Source organism: Balaenoptera physalus, assembly GCF_965194825.1.
Source record: "Balaenoptera physalus genome assembly, chromosome: 4".
NCBI lineage: Eukaryota > Metazoa > Chordata > Mammalia > Artiodactyla > Balaenopteridae > Balaenoptera > Balaenoptera physalus.
The window spans coordinates 68,060,208-68,082,556 of NC_138891.1; the positions used below are offsets into that span (position 1 = coordinate 68,060,208).

A 22,349-nucleotide genomic window follows, 5' to 3' on the forward strand; every position below is an offset into this window, starting at 1 on the left:
AGAGGAGAAAATTAGGAGAATTCAGCAGAAAGAGTTTCAGACCAAAGTTTAGTCAGGCCAGTGAGGTATTATTGACTCAAAATCACATTGGAGGTGTCCCGTGTGTTGCCAGAATGGTCCTGGTTTGGTAGCCCCACTAGGTTCAGTCCTTGGCTGGGAGGAGCCTGGATGTACAATGGCCTCAGTGAGAAAGCAATAAGGATGGAAGGGGCACCAGCTGTGTCTGTCAGTCAGTGATGTGTTCCACATTAGAAGAGTTGAGCTGTGTATTTCCATGGCCACCACGTTCTGCATCACAAATATCTCATAAAAGCCCTTTTTTTTCCCCTCTTGAGCCAGTGGTTGGCAATGGACAGAACTCATTGTGAAACACTGCACCCTGACCTGGTGACCCTGGGCCACACCATTCCACCCTCATCCGCCAACCCATGTAAACTCTCTGAGTTCCTTTCAACCTCTAATGCCACACTTCTAAGCATATTTCAAATCAGGGTGAGCATTTATTTCCCATTTCTTAGTAGAAATTCTCCACATAGAAACAAATCCATCAGGAAATTGAGACTCATTCTTTGACATCCATTCATCCTGGCATAATATTTGTCACCCTCTTATTGTGCACACCTTCCAGAGACAAATTCTACAGGAAGGTATTTTTAATGGTTATTTATGGTGGTTTTTTATTTTATACTTTTGAGTATCAAACTGTAGTATTTTCACTGTACAAAATTTGAAAACTACAAAAAGGTATCAGCAAGAAAATATTTTCTTCACTCCATAACCCCATCCACTCAGAAATAATAACTGTTAAGAGTTTATTAACTTCCTTCCCCTTGTTTTGCCTTTGTGATAGTGTCCATATAAATTTTTCCACACCATGAGAATACATTGCCTACATTGTTTTATTTCTTCCATTAAAGGGCTTTTAAAATTTATTTTTTAAATAATTTTGCCTTGATAGCTTGTGTTGATTATTAGGAGGAAAATAAGCAAATTAGAGGAGAATGTAGTCTAATAAATACTCTCTCTGTCTATAATTATTGTGTATATATATTAATATATATTTATTAGAAATATATTAGATATGCATATAAGTATACATATATAAGTATATACACATATTATAGGTAATATTTGTAAATATACACATACACATATATCTGTATATTAAACATATAGACATACATATATCTCTGTTTAAATATCATCACTATATCTTGTGGCTCTCTCTCTCTCTTTCCTCTCTCCACATATTTCTCTTTATGAGTGTATAGTCAGGATCTCACAAGCTGAAAAAAGAAAGATGATTTTTACTTTGAAAATATATGTCTTACAATCATTATTCTAACAAAAATGATCATTCAGGCCCATGGGGAAAATTATTTACTCTCTTCAGAAGTATAGCATAAGTGATAATGAGTAGGGATCCAGATGGTCTAAATGGATCAGTGGCTGAGTGGCAGAACAATATGTTACCTACACAAAGGCAGCCAAGAGTAGTTGTGTTTTCAGATTGATGTTATTCCTCCAAGGTTGTGCTTTAAATTTACTCCTTAGAAACTTGGCACAGAGATGTGTCTGTAAACAAGACCCATTCAAGGGTCATCCCATGTGGATTCCCCTGTAAGGATGCCCTGAGAATCACTTCCATCCCACAGAAGCATTTTGTCAGTGCATCCACTGCCACATGCTTAAACAGTGTGCACAACCCAGATTTCAAAATAAGCAGAGTTAACATTCTTGACTCCCAGCCCAAATGTGGGTGCCCGTCATGAACTCATGCCTTCCTTTAGGAGCTGACATTTGTGGTGCTTATGTTATCACAGGCTGACTGGCCCAGGAAAAAGTCACCAAAAGACATGTGCTAGAGACCATGCATAGCCCTCCAAAACATAAAAATATACACAATGCATTCTGGATCTTTTGGCAGGGGAGCGGGTTGTCAAAAGTATGGTGATATTTTCAGGCAAACAGGTTTACCTGAGTTCCGATCATGATTCTACCACTACCTGGCTGAGTGATGAATGCAGAGTCACAAACTAACTATCTAGAGATAATAAGACCTAACTTGTCTAATTCCTAGAGTTTGTATTGGTTATCTATTAATAGATAGATAATGGACATGAGATATTTAATAAATGCCAACCACTATAAAAAGTTTGGGTTTGTAGAGGTGCTGTAAGGAAAGAAGATACAGTTTATATTTACCTTTATTTTCCCAGAGTCCTGCACAATACAAGGCATACCATAGGCATTTAATTCACGTTATCTTATTGAGTAAAAAGAGTAATGTCTGGGAGTAAGTAAAGCTGGGTCCACTGCCACTGATGGTTATGTGATTGTGTGACTATGAGTTTGTTTCTTAAGCTGCCTGAGTCTTAGCTTCCTCATGCATACAACGGAGGAAATAACACTACTTGTCCTAGTATTAATACGTCTACATGACACTTGGGAGACTGATGAGATAACTTCTATGAAAGTGTTCTGTAAAATTTAAACCACTATGCACATGCTTGTTATTTTTAAGTCGTTTGCTGGGATGTTTTTCGAAGCAAATTGTCTCTAAATTCCTTTTTAACTTTGCGTATAGCTAATTTTCAAAAAAAAAAAAAACCAAAAAAATGGCATTTATTAAATGTCTCCTAGTTCCTCTGTTGGGAGCTGTGCTCCATTGGTAAACAGTATATCTCACGAAGCTACATACCAGAAAAGCAGCCGGTGGTTTAGGAAGTCATCACACCATAGTTTTTGGTAGTCACTAGTATATACAGATCGGATCTTTTTTTTCTTGGCTCACACCCACTCCTCTTCCTTCCACAAAGGATGGCTTTTGTGGCTTCCTGATAATCAGGATTCAAAAAATAAGGCACAAATTTTTGAATGTGTGTCTGAGGGAAGGTTCAGCCACAGCTGTCTCCCTTGGGCTCAAACCTCAGGAAAGTAAATAAGAATGCTACATTCTATCCTCTCCCACCTACACACGTGTTTCATGAATTCTAGTAAACATATTCTTATCTCAACAATTTAATCAGGCACCACATACCTCAGCGAGCAAGTTGGTCATCGGCAACTCAGGGACACAGCTCTGCAAAAGTCTTTTTGTTTTTAATCTGTGAAACTTAAGATGCAAAAAGGCAAAGAAGATCGTTCTCAACTTTACTGGAGGCCAGAGACTGGATCTTACTGATCTACTTCATGCCCACAGCTCCCAGCACGCTGACAGGCACACAGAGGAAGCCCTTAAGGAATATGCATGTTGAATCTATTAATCAAACATCAAATCAGTGAGTAAGTACTATAGAGTCTTGCGAGAGAATTATACTGGAAACCACTAGAAATTCAGGTCTCATTACAATATCATCCCTTGTCATTTATTTGTAATAAGCAATCAAACAAATGCATTAGATTCAGAGTCTAGAAGCTGAAGGCCAATTTATTTTACATATTATCTTTTTCCCTCATTCTTTTAACAAATATATATTTTGTACCTACGATGTGTTGTGTGTAACAAGAGCCTAAGCAATTATTGTGGATAAAAAAAAAAATTCATGTAAGTAATTGGTTGCCTAGAAGTTCACAGAAAAATAAATGGCCCTTTAGCACAAGTGTAGAACATCATGTAATACATTTTGTGGACAAATATTGTCCTTGGTTTCCTCCTATTTTTCTTTCTCCTGATGTTTATACTGGTTATTGATTTTATCATTTACCTACGTATTTAATTTTTTACACTTTTTAATTGTGGTAAAAAACACGTAACATAAAGTTTACCAGCATAACCATTTTTAAGTGTACAATTCAATAGCGTTAGGTATATTCACATTGTTGTGCAGTGACTCTCCTGCACTTTTTCATCTTGCAAAACTGAAACCGTACCCATTAAACAACAACTCCCCATTTCCTCCTCTCAGCCCCTGGTTACCTTGCATGTGTAATTTTAAATCTCCTTCTGTGTATTTTATAAGCTACCTCAAATCACTCTGGAACAAAGTGATTTCGTGTAGATGGATAGATAGATAGATAGATAGATGATAGATAGATAGATAGATAGATGATAGATAGATGGACTGTCTGTAAATGTAGCCTACAAGCCACAAGGCTTGTGAGATTTTAGTTCCTCGACCAGGGATTGAACCTGGGCCACTGCAGGGCAGTGAAAGCCCCGAGTCCTGACCACTGGACCACCAGGGAACTCCCGAGCCTACAAGTTGATAGTCATGGACTCTCAGGGTTGGACAGAATCTTAACATCATATATTCAGCCTTATCTTCTGCAGTCCCAGTATAAGAATTAACAGACACACTTGCTGTTTACAGCACTGCCAGACATTTGTGTTCCTACAAACACACACAGTATAAGGATAAATACTATTTAATGCAACTCTCATCATAAAAGACCAAATAATGTATGGTGCATTTATAATTGTATATGCTGAATAATAGACAGGGAAAACCTGGTTTTGATATTGATTCCTCTGCTTACAAGTTTGTATGCCTGATAAAAGGAGGAAAACTTTCCACGGAGAAGTTTCAGTCTCCGCGCAGCTCCAACTCTCCTCCACTAGTCACGCATTTTCCATGGCATTTATTGTTGGGGATATCCATATTGTGGTGTGTCCTCCAGCCTGGGTCTTCAGTGACACCATGCCTAGTGTCATGGGCAGGAGGAGTATATACTTGGAACCCATTCCTCTACCAGGATGAGTAACAATACTTTAACTCTACACAAACCCAGCTACAGACCACATTAATGTATTCCCCCAACCCAAACTAAAAGTATCCTCTATTCAACTTGCCCTTGCCTGGATCTTAGAAATCCTGCGGCCTCTCTATCACCACTCTATGTGAGATGAATGGTGATGAAGGGGAAATTGGAGTAGAAAGAGATGGTAATATTAGATGACTGTATTTAAAATATCTCACATTTGTATATTTTACAGAAACATAATGGCCATGTATACACGTTGCTAAGATATTTCCTAGAACCTTAGAAGGGACTATCTATGTAAGTAAGAGGTCTTGACATTCAAACTTTCTTAGGTTCACAGTAAATCTGTGCCTGAGATGAGGCTTGGAGAAAACCCTTCAATGGGCTTTAAAAACTGAGCAATTCCTGATATGATGCACTGAGATGTACACAATATCACAGTATCACAGATGTTTCTGCCAAAAGTAGATAACTCAATCTAATCATGAGGAAACATCAGTCAAACCTAAACTAAGTTACATTCTACAAAATAACTGGCCTGCATGCTTCAAAAATATCTGTCATGCCATAAAGACTTGTGTTTGCCAGGGAAGGGTGGGAGGAAAGAGAGGGTTGGATTGGGGGTTTGGGATTAGCAGATGCAAATTATTCTATATAGGATGGATAAAGAACAAGGTCCTGGGACTTCCCTGGTGGTGCAGTGGTTAAGAATCTACCTGCCAAAGCAGGGGACACGGTTTCAATCTCTGGTCTGGGAAGATCCTACATGCTGCAGAGCAACTAAGCCCGTGAGCCACAACTACTGAGCCCGTGTGCCACAACTACTGAAGCCCACGTGCCTAGAGCCCGTGCTCCCCAACAAGGGAAGCCACTGCAATGAGAAGCCCACACACGGCAACAAAGAGTAGCCCCCGCTCGCCACAACTAGAGAAAGTCCGTGTGCAGCAATGAAGACCCAATGCAGCCTAAAATAAATAAATAAATAAACAAATAAATGAAAAGATAAATACATTTATTAAAAAAAAAAAGAACAAGGTCCTACTGTGTAGCACAGGGAAGTATATTCAATCTCCTGTAATAAACCATAATGGAAAAGAATATGAAAATATATATATATATTCTTCTTCATATATATGTGTATATATATATATATATATATATATATATATATATATATATATATAACTAAATCACTTTGCTATACACCAGAAACTAATGGAACATTGTAAATCAACTATACTTCAATTAAAAAAAAAAAAAATCTGTTATGAAGCACAATGACTGAGGAACTGTTCCTGATTACTAAAGACTAAAGAAACAGAACAATGGAATGCAATGTAGGATCCAGAATTTTCTGTTGTTATAAAAAACGTCATTGGGACAATTGGCAAAATCTGAATAAGGTATGTAGAGAAAGTAATCGTATTTTATCAATGTAAATTTCCTCATTTTTTAACTGAACTGTGATCATATAAGAGATTGTCTCATTTTAGAAAATATGCACCAAGACACTTAGAGTCAAGGTGCACCATATCTGCATCTGACAAATGGTTCAGGAAAAAAAAATGCAAAGTGCCAAATAAGGACTTCCTGTGTCTCCTTATTTATCTCTCTCTCACGTGGGCACTGAGCAAAGGAGGAGTGGGAGTGAGGAGCAGCCCCCATACAGCTGTTCAGGGATGTCTGGAAAAGAAGCCCACCCACATTGCTCTGGGACACTGGGTGTGACTTGGAAGGTATCGGGTTTGTCTGTTAGGGACACTGCCAACCTCCTCCCTCCCCAATTGGCCTCTGTGTTTCCTTGCATGCCCTCTGATTAGAAAAGTGTCCCTTTCCTCAGACACTTCTCTAAAGCATCTTCTTTCTTCTCAGTAGACTCTGAGACATTAGCTTTATGCACTTTTTTTCTATTTGATGAATTCCTGCGACCTGTAAGAAGGTGGAGGTCAAATTAGAAGAAGCACATGGCTGAACTTGCAATGCACATGGCTGAACTTGCAATGCACTTGCTTTTTCATTGATATAAAAAAGCATTTGACCCTAATACAGTACACTTAAATTCTTGGCCCAGCTTTACTCCTACTAGATGTCCTACTTCAGCAAATATTAGATTCATAGAGTATAAAGCTGGGAGGGTCGGTAGAATCCCTCCAAAAACAGAACCTGGTTTCTACTTCTATGAAACAGAGATTGTGGAGTTGAACTGAAGTTATGTCCAGAAAAGTGTTTTAAAACTAAAAATCATCAAACTCTTCAGTCCCTTTGATTTGGGTGACACTCGATGAATTTACTCCGCCACCTCTTACGCTAGAAAGTTCTCTCCTTGTCCCCATATTATAAAAGAGGGACAGGTCAGGATGACTTGGAGAAGAGAGGACCTGAGGTCCAGTTACCCTGACGAGAAATTCAGCTTCTCCAGTCACACAGCCACAGACAGCCAGAGCTCTAAGGAATGTGAGACATCATCTACTTTAAGCCCCTCGTGGTGGCATCTGTTGTTTTCTGTTGCCCTGAACCTATTGCCCTTTCCTCGCTTAATAGAACCTCTATTTTCTTTCAGAAACTCTCTTTGCCCCAGTCTTGGTAGGGCTATCAATCAAGGCATTCAGATTTCTCCTGGCCTAACATGACATCGTCCTTCTGAGAATTCGAATCTTAAGGTAAGTGACTCAAGTTAAAAAAACCAAAAAACAAAAACCTGTTGGGTCTGACATTGCTATGGTGGCACTACAAAATGACTCTATTCATTCCTGTTACTTAGATCCCTGAAGCTATTCTGGTTCCAGTCTTTTCCCAAATCTTGTTTTTCAACTTTCTCTTCCAGTCTGTGAATTTTCATATTTTGATCTATTTTTATATTTTTAGTTTTACTTAGCAGGAGTTAGTTTCCATTGCTAATGACAAAAGAATCCTCACTGGTACATCCTTCCTCTTAAAGAGCAAGAATGTAAGGCCCAAAGACAGTAGGCTACTTGCCTAAAGTCAGGGAGGAAGTTGGGACCAGAGCCCAAACCAAACCCAGGTTAGTCAGTTTCTCTCTACACCTGCTGCCTTCTCTAGAGCTATAGCAGCCTTGGAAGGAATGAACTATTCCACATCATTAAGGGACTCAGTGGAATGAGTCATTATTGAGCTCTTAAAAAGTCTATTGGACTTCTGCTTTGGGCCATAATTGAGGATATGAGACCAGAATTTGTTCTTAATAATGAAAAAAAAGGAGCAATCCACACGTTCAACAACCATAAAAAAGAAACAGTTGCTGACATACATAACTATATGGATGTATCTCAAAAACAATATGTTGAATGAAAGAACCTACTAGACACAGAATACATGCCATGTGCCTCCATTTATGTGACATTCTAGCATTGTGAAGTCCAGCATGGTAGCCACTAGCCATATGTGGCTTTTTAAATACAAGTTGATTAAAATTAAATAAAAATTAAAATGCAGTTTCTCAGTCACATTAGCCATATGTGGCTAGTGGCTACCATGCCAGACAGTGCAAATGTAGACTATTTCCTTCATCACAGAAAGGTCTATTGGATAATGTTGTTCTAGAAAACATACATCTGATACATAATGACAAAAAAACCAAGAGAGTGATTGTTTAGGGTCAGTGGTGAAGAAGGATTAAGCACAAAGGGGAGCTTTTAAGGTAATGGAAATGAGGGGATTTGGGGGGTAATGAAATATTCTATGTCTTGTTTGTGGTAAAGACTACATGGTATATAATATGTCAAAATTCCTCAAATGGAATGGTAGAATTAGTGAATTTAGTGAATTTCATTGTATGTAAATTATACCTCAATAAAGTTGATTCTAAAAAGTCAAATGTTTCATGGAAGTTCTTTTTTAACCACTTATAATAATTATTAGATGCAGTTTTGCAAAGATATAAACATGTTATTTGTCCACTAGACCGTATTTTGCTAGTCCCTGGAGATACAGAGATGAATCAGATAGCAAACCCGCCCTCAAGTTGTTCACGGTCCAGTACAGGAGATGGGTCTTATGCAAAAATAGCTCAAATCCAGGAAGAAAGTAGCAGGTGCCCTTTCACAAGTGAAAATATCATGATTTAAGACATTAGAGGTAGGGTAGCTTCCTTTTACCTAGAGGGATGAGAAAGGCTTCCTGTTCTTTGAAGTATTTGTGAGATATATGCACATGGGGTTTAAAAATATTCTAGATGGAAGACAAAATATGATCCAAGGTGGGGGACAAAACAGAAAAGTATGTCACCCAGTGGATAGAGTGCATAAAGGAGAGCAGTGAAGAAGTAATTCACATGGATATAAATGAGAAGGGTTTGTGTTTTGAATACCTGAGTTTGGCAAAGTGCACATTCTTGGCTGCGAGGCGCTGAAAGGAAAAAGTGTACTTTTATTTTACATTGTGTCCAGAGTTCCAGGCCCTCAATGTTACTGTTTCCCTAAGCTCTTTACTTTCTCCTCCTCTTCCTACAAATCAAAAATCTTCACAAACAACATCATTCAAAGATGTAGGTCATGCTCAGAAAGGCAATTACCTTCTCTCAGCCTAATGCGTAACTTATTCTATTACAATCTCTACCTAAAAGACTTAAGGTGTTGGAAAAGCATCTAACTTGCACAGCAAAGAAATAATTTATGCATTTGTATAGTAACCTGAGCCCCCCTGGGTGAAGAGGGATGTAATATAAATGTAAGTGGCAATTATGGTAATTATAGTATAATTGTCACTTATTTTCCCAGGTTCTGGATGGTTGTGTGCCATGGGTGTGCTGTTGAATCCTGGAGAGTTTGCCTTTTGCCCTTGGTCAGGGTAGCTCTCTGCATTTATTTTCACGATGCAATAGGAGCCAGTATGTTTCATAATTATTTACATAAATTTTTACCATTTAGTATCTGTCCCTCTTACCTAATAATTTTAGGATTTTTAAAAATAACAACTATCGATGTCAGGGCATACATTTTAAATGGTCTTTTTTATAAATTAGGCTATAAAACTTTTGAAATTAAAATCATACTAAGAATGTTTGCAAATTAATCATTTCTTTGGGAGCCTAGAGCCTCTGCTGGTAAGTTAAAATATTTGGAAGAGCGCTGCTTATTTCCTAGAAGTATATAAAAAGCGGGCCTGAAAAGAGCACTACGTCTTGCTACTCAAAGTGTGATGCAAGGCCCAGCAGCACCAGCAGCAGCTGGGAGCTTGTGAGAAATGCAGAGTCTCAGGCCTCACCCCAGACCCACTGAACTAGAATCTGCATTAACAAAGTTTCCAGGTGGCTCGCAGGTGCACCAACATTTGAGAGGCACTGCATTAGAGATCATTCTTTCACCTCTCATTTTATAAATGAGAAAGGCCGGGCACTTGATGGGACTTGGCCATGCTCAAAGGAAATTGAGTATTTTTAATTTAAGAACTCTATATACTCCGGTCATCTGTATTTGCTAATAGCAGGGAATAAAGCCAAACACTTTAACTCCAATTAACAAATCTATAATTAATTAGTAAAATGATCTTCCTTCAAATTTCCCATTTTGTACAACAAGCTGTTTGAATTGGCTGGGGCTCAGGCCGGCATATTTGTGAATTTCACAATTCACAGATGTTAGACACCCTCAGGCTAAGTAAGGAAGAGAATGTCGAGTTTTAAATAGCTTCTCCCTTCTATCCTGGCTGAAGCAACAAATAAAATACTTTTATGAAACACATTTTGAACCAAAATTTCTCAAAAGGAAATGTCAAATTGCTCTGGAAATGACTTTAGATTATCTCACAACTTTGACAACTTCTGATGTCACCAATTTACAGGTCACCTATGGTTGGGGGTGAAAGGAGGTTATGAACTTGCCATGTTAGTGACACTTGGGCACGCTGTTTTTTTTTTTTTTTTTCTGTTGGAGTCTATTTTAATTTAGCTTCTGAAACATATTTCATTCAATATCCAAATCCACAAAACCATGATAGGTTTACAGCCTGTATTCAGAAAGGAAGTGAATTATTCTGTATGTAGATTTTTTGATATTATATTAACTTTTGGATATATGAACAAGTTAACGGTTTTACTCCAAAGTAGCTCGAGCCAAAGCAAAACCAAAACCAGCAAAAACAATGACATAAATAAGAGAGTGGGAGAGACTGAGAGAGATGGAAAGAACTCGAATGTTTTCAGTAACAGGCAATTTGAAATAATTTTGTAAGCTTTAAAATAGTTGAAAATAGTGCATTATTTTCCATTTTAATATTACTTTAAGAAAATTATGTGTGTGTGTTTGAGGTAGGATATTTGAAAAACTCAATCAAGGTTATTATTTTTTTTTAATTTAGGGAAAGCAAAGCTAAGGGGATATGAATGGGTATCTCTTTTAGTTGAGACGAAGAGTGAGTTCTAGGTTAAATATAATCAAGGAATTTCCCTGTCTTTGCTATTTGAGATTGTGACCACAACAGGCGGTTGGCTGAAAGGGAGAATGAAGGGTGGGGGGAAGGGGGGGTGGAGGTGGAGATGAAGAAAAAAAACAAAACAACTTCCTAAGCAGCTCTGTGAAATATTTAGTTCCAGAAGCAGTTACAGAAGCCCTCAAATCAAATCAGTATGCAGAGACAAGGAAACATTAATTAGCTGGAGCAGGGTGGACACTCATTAGCTTTTGTTCTGTTGTGAAAGTCCAGGCTGCTGAAATTAAACTCTGATGCCATTCATGCCAGCATCCAATCACCAGAGAGACCAGAAGTTCAGAGATGACTCCAAGTTGCCAACAAGTGTGGCCACTATACGACAAGGACTCTAAAGCCGTGGTAGAGGGGGAAGAACAACTTTAGAGAGGATGCCCAGCTGGTAAGATTCGACTGTTTCTGATGTTTTAGTCCCTTGATGAATCTCATTGGCTCAAATCAAGAAACGCTCCGCCTCTTTGCAAATGTGTGTGAAGGGGGGAAGTGTCTACCCTTCTATGTCTGATAGCATTTGACCCTATTGCTTTTAGCCCTCTGGCTTTATATCTATGTATACACAGGTATATGTGTATATGTTATAATACTGTTCTCCATTTGTTGATATCAAAGAGAGTTGAAGGAAATGAATTTTGAAACTTCACGGTGTGCCACCCTACAGTACTGTCCCGACCCTTACATCCAGCGGTGAGTTTAAACGTGACGTAACTTCTATCAAAACTTAACTGGAGTGCCTTGTGTATGATGAGTGTTTCTGCTGTGTACAAAGAGCAGCCTCTCTTTGTTTATGAGCACAGTGATATTATTTTGCACTTTCTGTGGACTTAAAGTGGTCTGTGGGCATCTCTTCTAGTTTTCTTTTTTTAGTTCTTATCTGGATGTACAAAGTAATGAAGTTTGTAGACCATCTTCCCATGGTTTCTTAAAAAATGGTCACACCATTTTAAGATGTTTAAAATCTGTTATTTGCCTAGATCAGCACTCACCAACCCAAGAAGAAGACATTTCATTGGACAGGAATAGAATAGTCTGTGGATGATCTTCAAGTCAAAAGAAACACAGAATAATTTTGATTTATACCTTAAAAATAGATAAATAGCCATTGTTATACCAAACAGATTGTGGCTTGTCATTTTGGCTCTGTGGCATATTTTATTCTTGATTTGTTTCGTAACAAACATCATCTTTTGACAAATCTGACTTTTAAAACTTAACAGTTATACTCAATTTTATTTCTGTTTATAGGAAGGAACGTTTGCCTAGCACTAAGAGGGAAACTAGTGAGCATGCACGATGTGTGTGTGTGTGTGTGTGTGTGTGTGTGTGTGTTTCAAATTAGAGTTTGCTATTTTTAAACTGGTAAATGAAATCTGAACAGTGTTTTTCCAGTCATAAAGTTATGGGAGATATTCAAGTCGTATGTAGCAGTGTGATGTTGTTAATTTAACAGCATGAGATTTGATGTTGGAATTTCATACTTTACTTTCTGAGACTAATGAGGGAGGTCCTCTGATTGCTGAAAACGGTGTGGTTCCACAGGAGTTAACTTGTCATTCACGATGGTGCCTATTAGAGCCTCATCCCAGCAGTCTAGTGGGCTCTCTGGCCAGGACTCACGGTCACATTGCTCAGGCAGTTAAGGAAACTGTGTGATCTTTTTTCATTAATAAGATTTGTCACCATGTAAACATTAATTTGGGCTATATAGATGTAGCTTCTTTTCCTGTGAGATGTTTGGTGGGCTGTGTGAGACAGCAGAAGAGCAAAAGTAAGAGAGAAATGTAAATGGAATGGTTGACAAAGTAAGAAAAGAAAGGAAGAAAAAGGAAAGAGAGAGAGGAAGCAAGTTTGTGGTCCTCCAGGTTGAAATGGGAAATGTGAATGGTGATTTGATTCCTGCCTTGCTGTGTGCCATGAACAATAGTAGCAAAAATGAATGGCTCTGGAGTTCACGTTCTTACATAAGATTTCGTTGGAGTTGGGGAGTGGGTGGGTAAAAAACAAAACACTAAAGAGTTTCTAGTTCTCAAAGTTTTATCCAGCCTCAAAATTTTCTACTTCAATAAAATCTTTGAAATAATATTTCTAAGAGGATAATTGTGATGAAACATTTGCTGTATAATGCTTCCCTTGATGGCGTCTTTTTTAAGTAGGTGCATGGATCTCTCAGCTCTGGAAGAAATTTTTTTCTATTGACTAGCAACCCGCATGTCAATCATGTACACCTCTGTCCAGAGGTATTTCTAGTGATTGATGAGGGAAGCCTGTAAATACAAATACATGAGGAAATTGCTTTTCGGAGTGTCCCGGAAACCGGTTAATTCGTGGAGCAAATATCACCTCAGTTTTTGTCAGATTGTAAAATTTAAAATAATAATAGTATTTTAAAAATATTTTAAATTTTCCTGAATCCCTGAACTTTAATCTTGGTGAATGTCACTTTTGGGGAAGGGGGGACATGTTGGGGAGCTGTGAGATGGTGGTGCAGGGTGGTCAGGGAATATTTATTTGCCAAATAAATTGTTTTAGGCAAGATTATGTACTTTCCATTTGTAATAGAAACTTAATCCCCAAGTAAACGAAAGAAAAATATTTGTTGCCGAGCATCTACTCTGTTCAAGGCACTGGAAATACAAAAATGAGTAAGATATAGCTGTAATGTTTATTTATTTTACTTTATAGTACTTATATATTTAATAACATATATTTGCCTCATGTATTTTAACTGCTTTGTCAGATATTTCAAGGACTGAATTACTACCATTTTTCTGTCTAGACTACTTAGTGAATAAATGAATGAATGAGTAAGTGGGATATCACTATAAGAAATCTATAATACTATATATTGTCGAAGCAAGAATCAAACAATATTCTCTTTGATGCCTAAGGAGTGAATGAGTTTGAGCTGGTTTTTCTAAGCAGACAACCCTTGCAGTTCTCAGTTTACAAAATCTATTTTAAGTAAGACCAAATTTAATCATTCCATAATCATAGTCATCTACATAGTTAAATTTGTCTTTTTCCTGACCTTGTCTTTAGAAAGAAATTATAAAAGAGAATTTTCAAAAAAGGAAAGAACAGGATTTCTTGTTATTTTTAACTCTAAGCTACCTTAATGCATAAATGTCTTTTTATCAAAAAATAGAATAAATGAGAGCTGCTATTATCATTTACTACTGAATGTTAGTGCCATTCCCCAAAAGCCAATTTTAATATACATTTCAAAGTATGATGGTAATCATTCTCTCAGTCAAAATTGAGATTTCACCCTCTGTTATTTTTTCCTTTGCACCTGAACATATTGACACATTATGTATTTAGTTGTGCTCTGATGTGGATGCTAATTTACTCTAGTCTTTACAAAAACTTTTCTGAAAATCAAAACAGTACTTAAACTATAGAGCTTAGATTTCCCCTTTGATGCTATTGACCATTACAAGAAGAAGAGAAGGTGGACAAATCACAAGTTTTGTCATTTTATTGCTAACTTAATTTTAACAAAAATAAATGAAATTATGCAAAATCAAAAAATAAGAGCCAAAGGGTAAGATACAGTTTCCTTATAAATTAAAACCATATACAATGAGTTCTGTTTACTTTTTGTTAGTAAATATTCAAAATGAATCCAAAATTTAGCATTTTACAAGTTAAACTTTTGTTAATTTATGGTTTGGGCTATAATTTTGGGTCTTCTTGCACCCTTTAGTTTTTAGAATTGCCACCTAGTTTTTAACATAAATCTCTTTAACCAAGTAATTCTAAAAGACAGATTAAATTCCTCCAAATATCATCTTGAAAATAAACCAGTTAAAATGATAAAAAGGAATCCAGATTAAATTTTGAAACACAGTGATAGCTGAGGACTAAAAATAAGAGAAAGTAAAACATATTACTATTTGAACCACTTGTAAAATGATTTTGAGTTATTTTTCTCAGTCACCCTCTACTCAAAAGAAGCTTGAACTGTTAAAGTACTGTATGGATGAGTAAGAAGTATTTCCTTTGTAAATTGCATATTGATTGTGAATTTTATGCTTTACTAGCTTAAAGGTCGACTTTATTAACTGTATTTTCTAAATATATCCCAAAAAGAGGAGGAGGGGAGTGGGTGACAGTGAACTTACAATGGAGGATCATTTTATTTGTCAAATGCAATCGCATAAAGACAGATGTAGTTCTGTGTTGAGTGTCTTCCACTTGCTTCTCCACATCCACCCTACATCCTTCTTGTTCTGAATCCCAGGAAGCTGACTTATGAAGATTGCATTGACAGTTCCTTTCTCCTCTGGTTTCCTCTTGGGTTCAACCAGTGGGCACCTCTAGCAGGAGATCGAAGGGCAGGAGGAGAGTGAATTTGGGGTATATGTTTCCCTGCTGTTCTGCTAGGTTTTCTACTAAAGGCTGCAGGTCCTGTAGGGGCTCTTACCACAGTTCCGGACGTCTTGAGTTTGAGTAACTGCTCTCTCCTCTCCTTTTCCTTCGAGCATAGGAGTGGTAACCATTTGTAGACACTGCTAGCTCCAAAAAGCCATACCATATCTCTTCTCCCTTGATCAATAGTCCCTTTATTAAACTATCTCCATCTGCTCTTTTTTCAAATGCTCTTCTTCCTCCCAGGATCATACCCAGTAGAAAAAAACATGAAAAAGGTTCCCATAGTGTTGTTTACGTGCACATGGAAACTTCAAAAATTGATATAACATTTAATAATATAATTGCTGATGCCAATTAAGGATGTATCCATCCATTTCAATGAGCAGACCAGTTTTTAATAAGGCTAAACCATTAATTTTAGCTAGCTCCAGAATCACTAAGTTTCTCTGTCTGACTGAAAGGAATGAGCCGACATGCTGCAGTCTGTGTAGGTTGTTAGGTCAGTACTTGAAAAGAAGCAAGGCAGAGGACAGGAGGAGCTGGTTCATAAAGAAATACAAAGGTACAGTTTATCAGCAGGGACTAATGTAGCCACCAGTTGTAGTCAAGAAAAATCTGCCTCCAACCCTTATAATTTTCACAAGAATACATGTCAAAAGACCTTTATGACCCACTGTAGTTAGCCAAAAGTATGATGTATTATAATTCTGTATGCCGCTCCTGAGCTGTGAGTGCATTTAAATGGCAGAGAGGCAGGGAAGTGTGTCAGCTGAGGGCACATAGGACTTGTCAAAAGACTATTATCCAATAGTCGTAACTCCACCACTCATTGATTATGTGACCTTCATAAAATCACTGAAGCTATCTAAATCAAAGTTTCCTCATGAGGTAAGTAGGGATAACAACTTCTGGCCAACTGTTCACAACTAAGACATTGAGAATTAAATATTAACCCAACCAAAGTCTGAAATGCATCCCCTTAAGGTATTGCTTAGCTCTACTCTTGTGGGTATGGCACAACAGTGAACTGGAGATTCCTTCCCAGCAACAATTGTGTCCTCATGGAGGCATACCTTAAGTTCCATTTTGCTCTATATCATCTTTAAATTAAGCACAAAGATGATTATCAGTCTTGACATGATCTTGTCTTGTCTCAATTCTTCTGCTTTAGAATTGAGAAATCTAAAACCTTAGAGAGGTTAAGTGATTTGCCCAAAATCACACACACAAAAATAGTAGCAGAACCAAGTCTAGAATTCAAGTCTCTTCCCTGTTCAATGCTATTTCTACCACAGAACATAACATGTTATTAGGTCTGTATAGAACTTTATGATTAACAAAGTGTTATTCAACACATTACATAGCTGATCCACTGGGGCAGGTGTGGTAAGCAAAATAATGGCCTCCAGAGATAGCTACGTCCTAATGCCCAAAACCTGTGAATATGTTAACTTACACAGCAAAGGGGTATTAGGTTGCAGATGGAATGAAAGCTGCTAATCAGCCGACCTTAAAATAGGTAGATTATCTTGGACTATCCATGTGGAACCCAGTGTAATCGCAAGAGTCCTTAAGTGGAAGTGGGATGTAGAGAAAGAATAAAAGTGATGTGAGGTGAGAAAAGACTCAACAGATTTTGAACATAGAAGAGGATCAGGAGCCAAGGAAGGCTGGCTGTCTCTCGAAGCTGGAAAAGACAAGGAAGCACATTTTCCTTTACAGCCACCAGGAGGAACACAGTCCTGCCAACACCTTGATTTCAGCCCAGTGAGATCTGTATCAGGCTTCCAACCTACAGAACTGTGAGATAATACATCTGGGTTGGTTTAAGCCACAAGTTTGTGGTAACTTGTTACAGCAGCAATAGGAAACGAATTCACCACGTAACGGATTTTTATTCTCAAATTGTAGGTATGGAAACTAAAACTTTGTTTTGATTTGTTTGTTTAACTAAAGTATTCCATGAGCTTATTTATTTTCTTGGTGCTGAGTGGGGAAGATAGAAGGTATGAGTAAGATACCATCCTAGACCTCAGGGAATCCAAAGAAGAACTTCACACATAGAAATACTACAGTGAAATGTCTATTTAGGTCTTCTGCCCATTTTTCGATTGGGTTGTTTGTTTTTTTTATTTTGAGCTGCATGAGCTGTTTGTAAATTTTGGAGATTAATCCTTTGTCAGTTGCTTCATTTGCAAATATTTTCTCCCATTCTGAGGGTTGTCTTTTTGTCTTGTTTTTGGTTTCCTTTGCTGTGCAAAAGCTTTTAAGTTTCATTAGGTCCAATTTGTTTATTTTTGTTTTTATTTCTATTTCTCTAGGAGGTGGGTCAAAAAGGATCTTGCTATAATTTATGTCATAGAGTGTTCTGCCTATGTTTTCCTCTAAGAGTTGGATAGTGTCTGGCCTTACATTTAGGTCTTTAATCCATTTTGAGTTTATTTTTGTGTATGGTGTTAGAGAGTGTTCTAATTTCATTCTTTTACATGTAGCTGTCCAGTTTTCCCAGCACCACTTATTGAAGAGGCTGTCTTTTCTCCATTGTACATTCTTGCCTCCTTTATTGAAGATAAGGTGACCATATGTGCGTGGGTTTATGTCTGGGCTTTCTATCCTGTTCCATTGATCTATATTTCTGTTTTTGTGCCAGCACCATACTGTCTTGATTACTGTAGCTTTGTAGTATAGTCTAAAGTCAGGGAGCCTGATTCCTCCAGCTCCATTTTTCTTTCTCAAGATGGTTTTGGCTATTCGAGGTCTTTTGTGTTTCCATACACATTGTGAAATTTTTTGTTCTAGTTCTGTGAAAAATGCCATTGATAGTTTGATAGGGATTGCATTGAATCTGTAGATTGCTTTGGGTAGTATAGTCATTTTCACAATGTTGATTCTTCCAATCCAAGAACATGGTATATCTCTCCACCTATTTGTATCATCTTTAATTTCTCTCATCAGTGTCTTATAATTTTCTGCATACAGGTCTTTTGTCTCCTTAGCTAGGTTTATTCCTAGGTATAGATTGCCAACAAACACATGAAAGAATGCTCAACATCATTAATTATTAGAGAAATGCAAATCAAAACTACAATGAGGTATCACCTCACACCGGTCAGAATGGCCATCATCAAAAAGTCTACAAACAATAAATGCTGGAGAGGGTGTGGAGAAAAGGGAACCCTCCTACACCGTTGGTGGGAATGTAAATTGATACAGCCACTATGGAGAACATTATGGAGGTTCCTTAAAAAACTAAAAATAGAACCACCATATGACCCAGTAATCCCACTACTGGGCATTTACCCAGAGAAAACCATAATTAAAAAAGAGTCATGTACCACAATGTTCATTGCAAGTCTATTTACAATAGCCAGGACATGGAAGCAACGTAAGTGTCCATCGACAGATGAATGGATAAAGAAGATGTGGCACATATATACAATGGAATATTACTTAGCCATAAAAAAGAAACGAAACTGAGTTACTTGTAGTGAGGTGGATGGACCTAGAGTCTGTCATACAGAGTGAAGTAAGTCAGAAAGAGAGAAACAAATATCATATGCTAACACATATATATAGAATCAAAAAAAGAAAATGGTCATGAACCTAGGGGCAAGACAGGAATAAAGACACAGACCTACTAGAGAATGCACTTGAGGACATGGGGAGGGGGAAGGGTAAGCTGGGACAAAGTGAGAGAGTGGCATGGACATATATACACTAGCAAATGTAAAATAGATAGCTAGTGGGAAGCAGCCGCATAGCACAGGGAGATCAGCTAGGTGCTTTGTGACCACCTAGAGGGGTGGGATAGGGAGTGTGGGAGGGAGGGAGACACAAGAGGGAAGAGATATGGGAATATATGTATATGTATAACTGATTCACTTTGTTATAAAGCAGAAACTAACACACCATTGTAAAGCAATTATACTCCAATAAAGATGTTAAAAAAAAAAAAGAAGAAACACTACAGTGAGGTGCAAGGAAAGGTAGAAGGCCCTGGATGTGCAGACCGGGGACTGCAAGTGCAAAGCACCCACTCTGAAGGCAGCAAGTTTGAAGGGTGACTTTGGTTAGTAGCATCTGTTAAGGTTTCTCAAAATGCTTCATAGGGAAATACATTTGACTCTTAGGAGGTAACTGAAACTGTGATGCTCAATTTCAGATTCAGGAAAATACAGTAATATACACATTCACTTCTGATGCTGTCAGGAATTCAGAGAGCTGTTACATCGATACCCTGAGACTATGACTTGATAAGTCCAGGTGGAGCCTCGGAATTGCATTGTAAACAAAAACAAACAATTTTGATTCATGTACGTCTCAGACCACTCTTGGGAAAAAACAGCTGTAGGCCTTCTGGTGGTATAAGTTTCCCAGTTAATTTTAGGTTTAAATTACACTGATGCCTCCCTCTGAGAAATTGAGGGTGAGGGGAAGGAATGCAAAAGCAGCATTTGTATCAAGCACACCAGATGATTTGTTTGTATGCACACCCAGTTTTGAGACAGTGAGACAACTTGGACCCAATGTCCCAGTTGAAGCTCGTAAAAAGGTACCCCCAGTGGTATGAACAGCAGAGACCACATGCCTTTCCAAAGACAGACTTCATGTTTTCACTTTACTTAAAAGCCAAATGGATTGTGAGATTAAAGTGGCAATTTTCAATCTGTTTCAAGTCAAGAGAGCCAAGTTTTTGATTAGCTGTTTTGTAGCTCAAATTTGTCCTGACAGGGTTTCTATCTCCTTTAAAGAACTCACCAAGGAATACTCCTCAAGCAACAAATGATGGATGGATAAAGCACTATAATTATGATCAAAGTCCAAAGACTCCAGCCTATGTAATTATGCAGTCCCCAGCCTCTGAAAGTCACTTTGTTCCATTTAAAATAGGATGAGACATGGACATGGGGTGGTGTGTACTTTTTGGTTTGTCAAGTTTTGGGAAATGACAGTTATTAACATTTCTGTTTTACCTTAAGCCATAATATTTGGGGAATAATTTAGAGGGAGAGAATTTTCACTCTATTCTTATCGTTTGCCTTCCATTCTCCACTTACATCTGACTCTTTTTATTATGAATTAGACTCTTTCAAGTTCAGAATGAAATAATTAAGTTTAGAAGAAGAATTATGAGGGCTGAAAATCTCCTTGCCACTTTAAAATTTCTCGCATCTTTTTTTGTTTCAAATGAACAAACTTAATTTGTCAAGTTGAACAGCACCCATTCGCACTTTCCATGAACTCGTGCAGCTCTCTCATAATTGAGGGCAATACCAGCATTATAATAATAAGACTGATAAAGCATTTTGAGCCAAGAAGTACAAAATTGGGGACTTCCTTGGTGGCGCAGTGATTGGGAGTCTGCCTGCCATTGCAGGGGACACGGGTTCAAGCCCTGGTCCGGGAGGATCCCACATGCCGTGGAGCAGCTAGGCCTGTGCGCCACAGCTGCTGAGGCTGCATTCTGGAGCCCGCGAGCCACGGCTGCTGAGCCCACAAGCCACAACTACTGGGGCCCGCACGCCTGGAGCCCATGCTCCACAACAGGAGAAGCCACCACAATGAGAAGCCTGCGCTCTGCAACGAAGAGTAGCCCCCCGCTCGCCACAGCTAGAGAAAGCCCTTGCGCAGCAACGAAGACCCAACGCAGCCAAAAATAAATAAATAAATAAAATTTTAAAAAAAAGAAGTACAAAATTGGAAGCTAGTGTGATAATTTAATCAGCCACATGGTTACCTAGAGTAGATTTTTTTTTTTTTAATTTATTTACTTTCGGCTGCATTGGGTCTTCGTTCCTGCACACGGGCTTTCTCTAGTTGTGGCGAGTGGGGGCTACTCTGTTGCAGTTCACGGGCTTCTCATTGCGGTGGCTTCTCTTGCTGAAGAGCACAGGCCCTAGGCGCGTGGGCTTCAGTAGTTGTGGCACGCGGGCTCAGTAGTTGTGGCTCACGGGCTCTAGAGCGCAGGCTCAGTAGTGGTGGCACACGGGCTTAGTTGCTCGGCAGCATGTGGCATCTTCCCGGACCAGGGCTCGAACCCGTGTCCCCTGCGTTGGCAGGCGGACTCTCAACCACTGCACCACCAGGGAAGCCCTAGAGTAGATTTTTAATGTAATCTTTTTTTTACGGATGGTGATGTAGATTGAAATAAATAATAGAATACATACAAATTTATGATAGGGGTAACACTGCAATAGAGACTTCTGCCTCTAAAGTTGTGTGTCATGTCTTAAGTTTGTTGATTGTATTTAACTTATCCCCCATGTTGATTGTATTTAACTTATCCCCTAGTCATATCCTGACATTTCATCAGGGTGGTCAATTTTTAGAGCTTCCTTAAAAATATCAAGCTTTAGATATTTTATTTGAAATTCAGCATTAGCTTTTCTTTTTCTTTTCTGAGTCAGTGTTTCCATTTTTGTGCTTGAACTTAGTAGTGTCATTTATTTCTTAACTACCTAAATAATTTATTGAAGCTTTCCATGGGAAAACTCACTTTCTTCCAACTCTTTTCATTGCAACCTCCCTTAAGTAAAAAGTGCTAATAAGATGTATGTTTCCATTTTATTTTTCTTTTGAACACTTTTATCTCAGGCAATGAATGAAAAACTTTCTTCTTGACAGGATTTTCAAACTAAATTATGAGCAATCAAAAGTCAGCATCTCAATCTAATGCGATATATCTATGCACCTGCATAAGCTATTTTTTAGTATCCTGTAGAGGCTGATGTGGCTTTAATGACTATTTCAAGCTTAGTGAAGAGATCTCACTGGATGACTTCTCTTCACATTAGCACTGGTGTGAATGTGGCACACTTTATAGAATCTTA

At 38.1% G+C, this 22,349-nt stretch overlaps 1 protein-coding gene across 5 annotated transcripts in view; it reads left to right on the top strand.

The window, feature by feature from the left end:
• The first annotated feature begins 6,692 nt into the window (after positions 1-6,692).
• TP63 (tumor protein p63) overlaps positions 6,693-22,349 on the top strand; it is a 228,491-nt gene continuing 212,834 nt past the window's right edge. Inside the window, exons 1-2 of one of the 5 annotated variants that reach the window (XM_082461483.1) lie at positions 6,695-11,530; positions 11,758-11,832. In XM_082461483.1, coding sequence (XP_082317609.1) covers positions 11,771-11,832 — 62 coding nt within the window. In that variant the 5' untranslated portion in view covers positions 6,695-11,530; positions 11,758-11,770. Of the gene's footprint in view, positions 11,833-22,349 lie in introns of all 5 variants that reach the window. The other 4 variants (XM_082461484.1, XM_082461489.1, XM_082461485.1 and 1 more) reach the window with 4 other exon arrangements.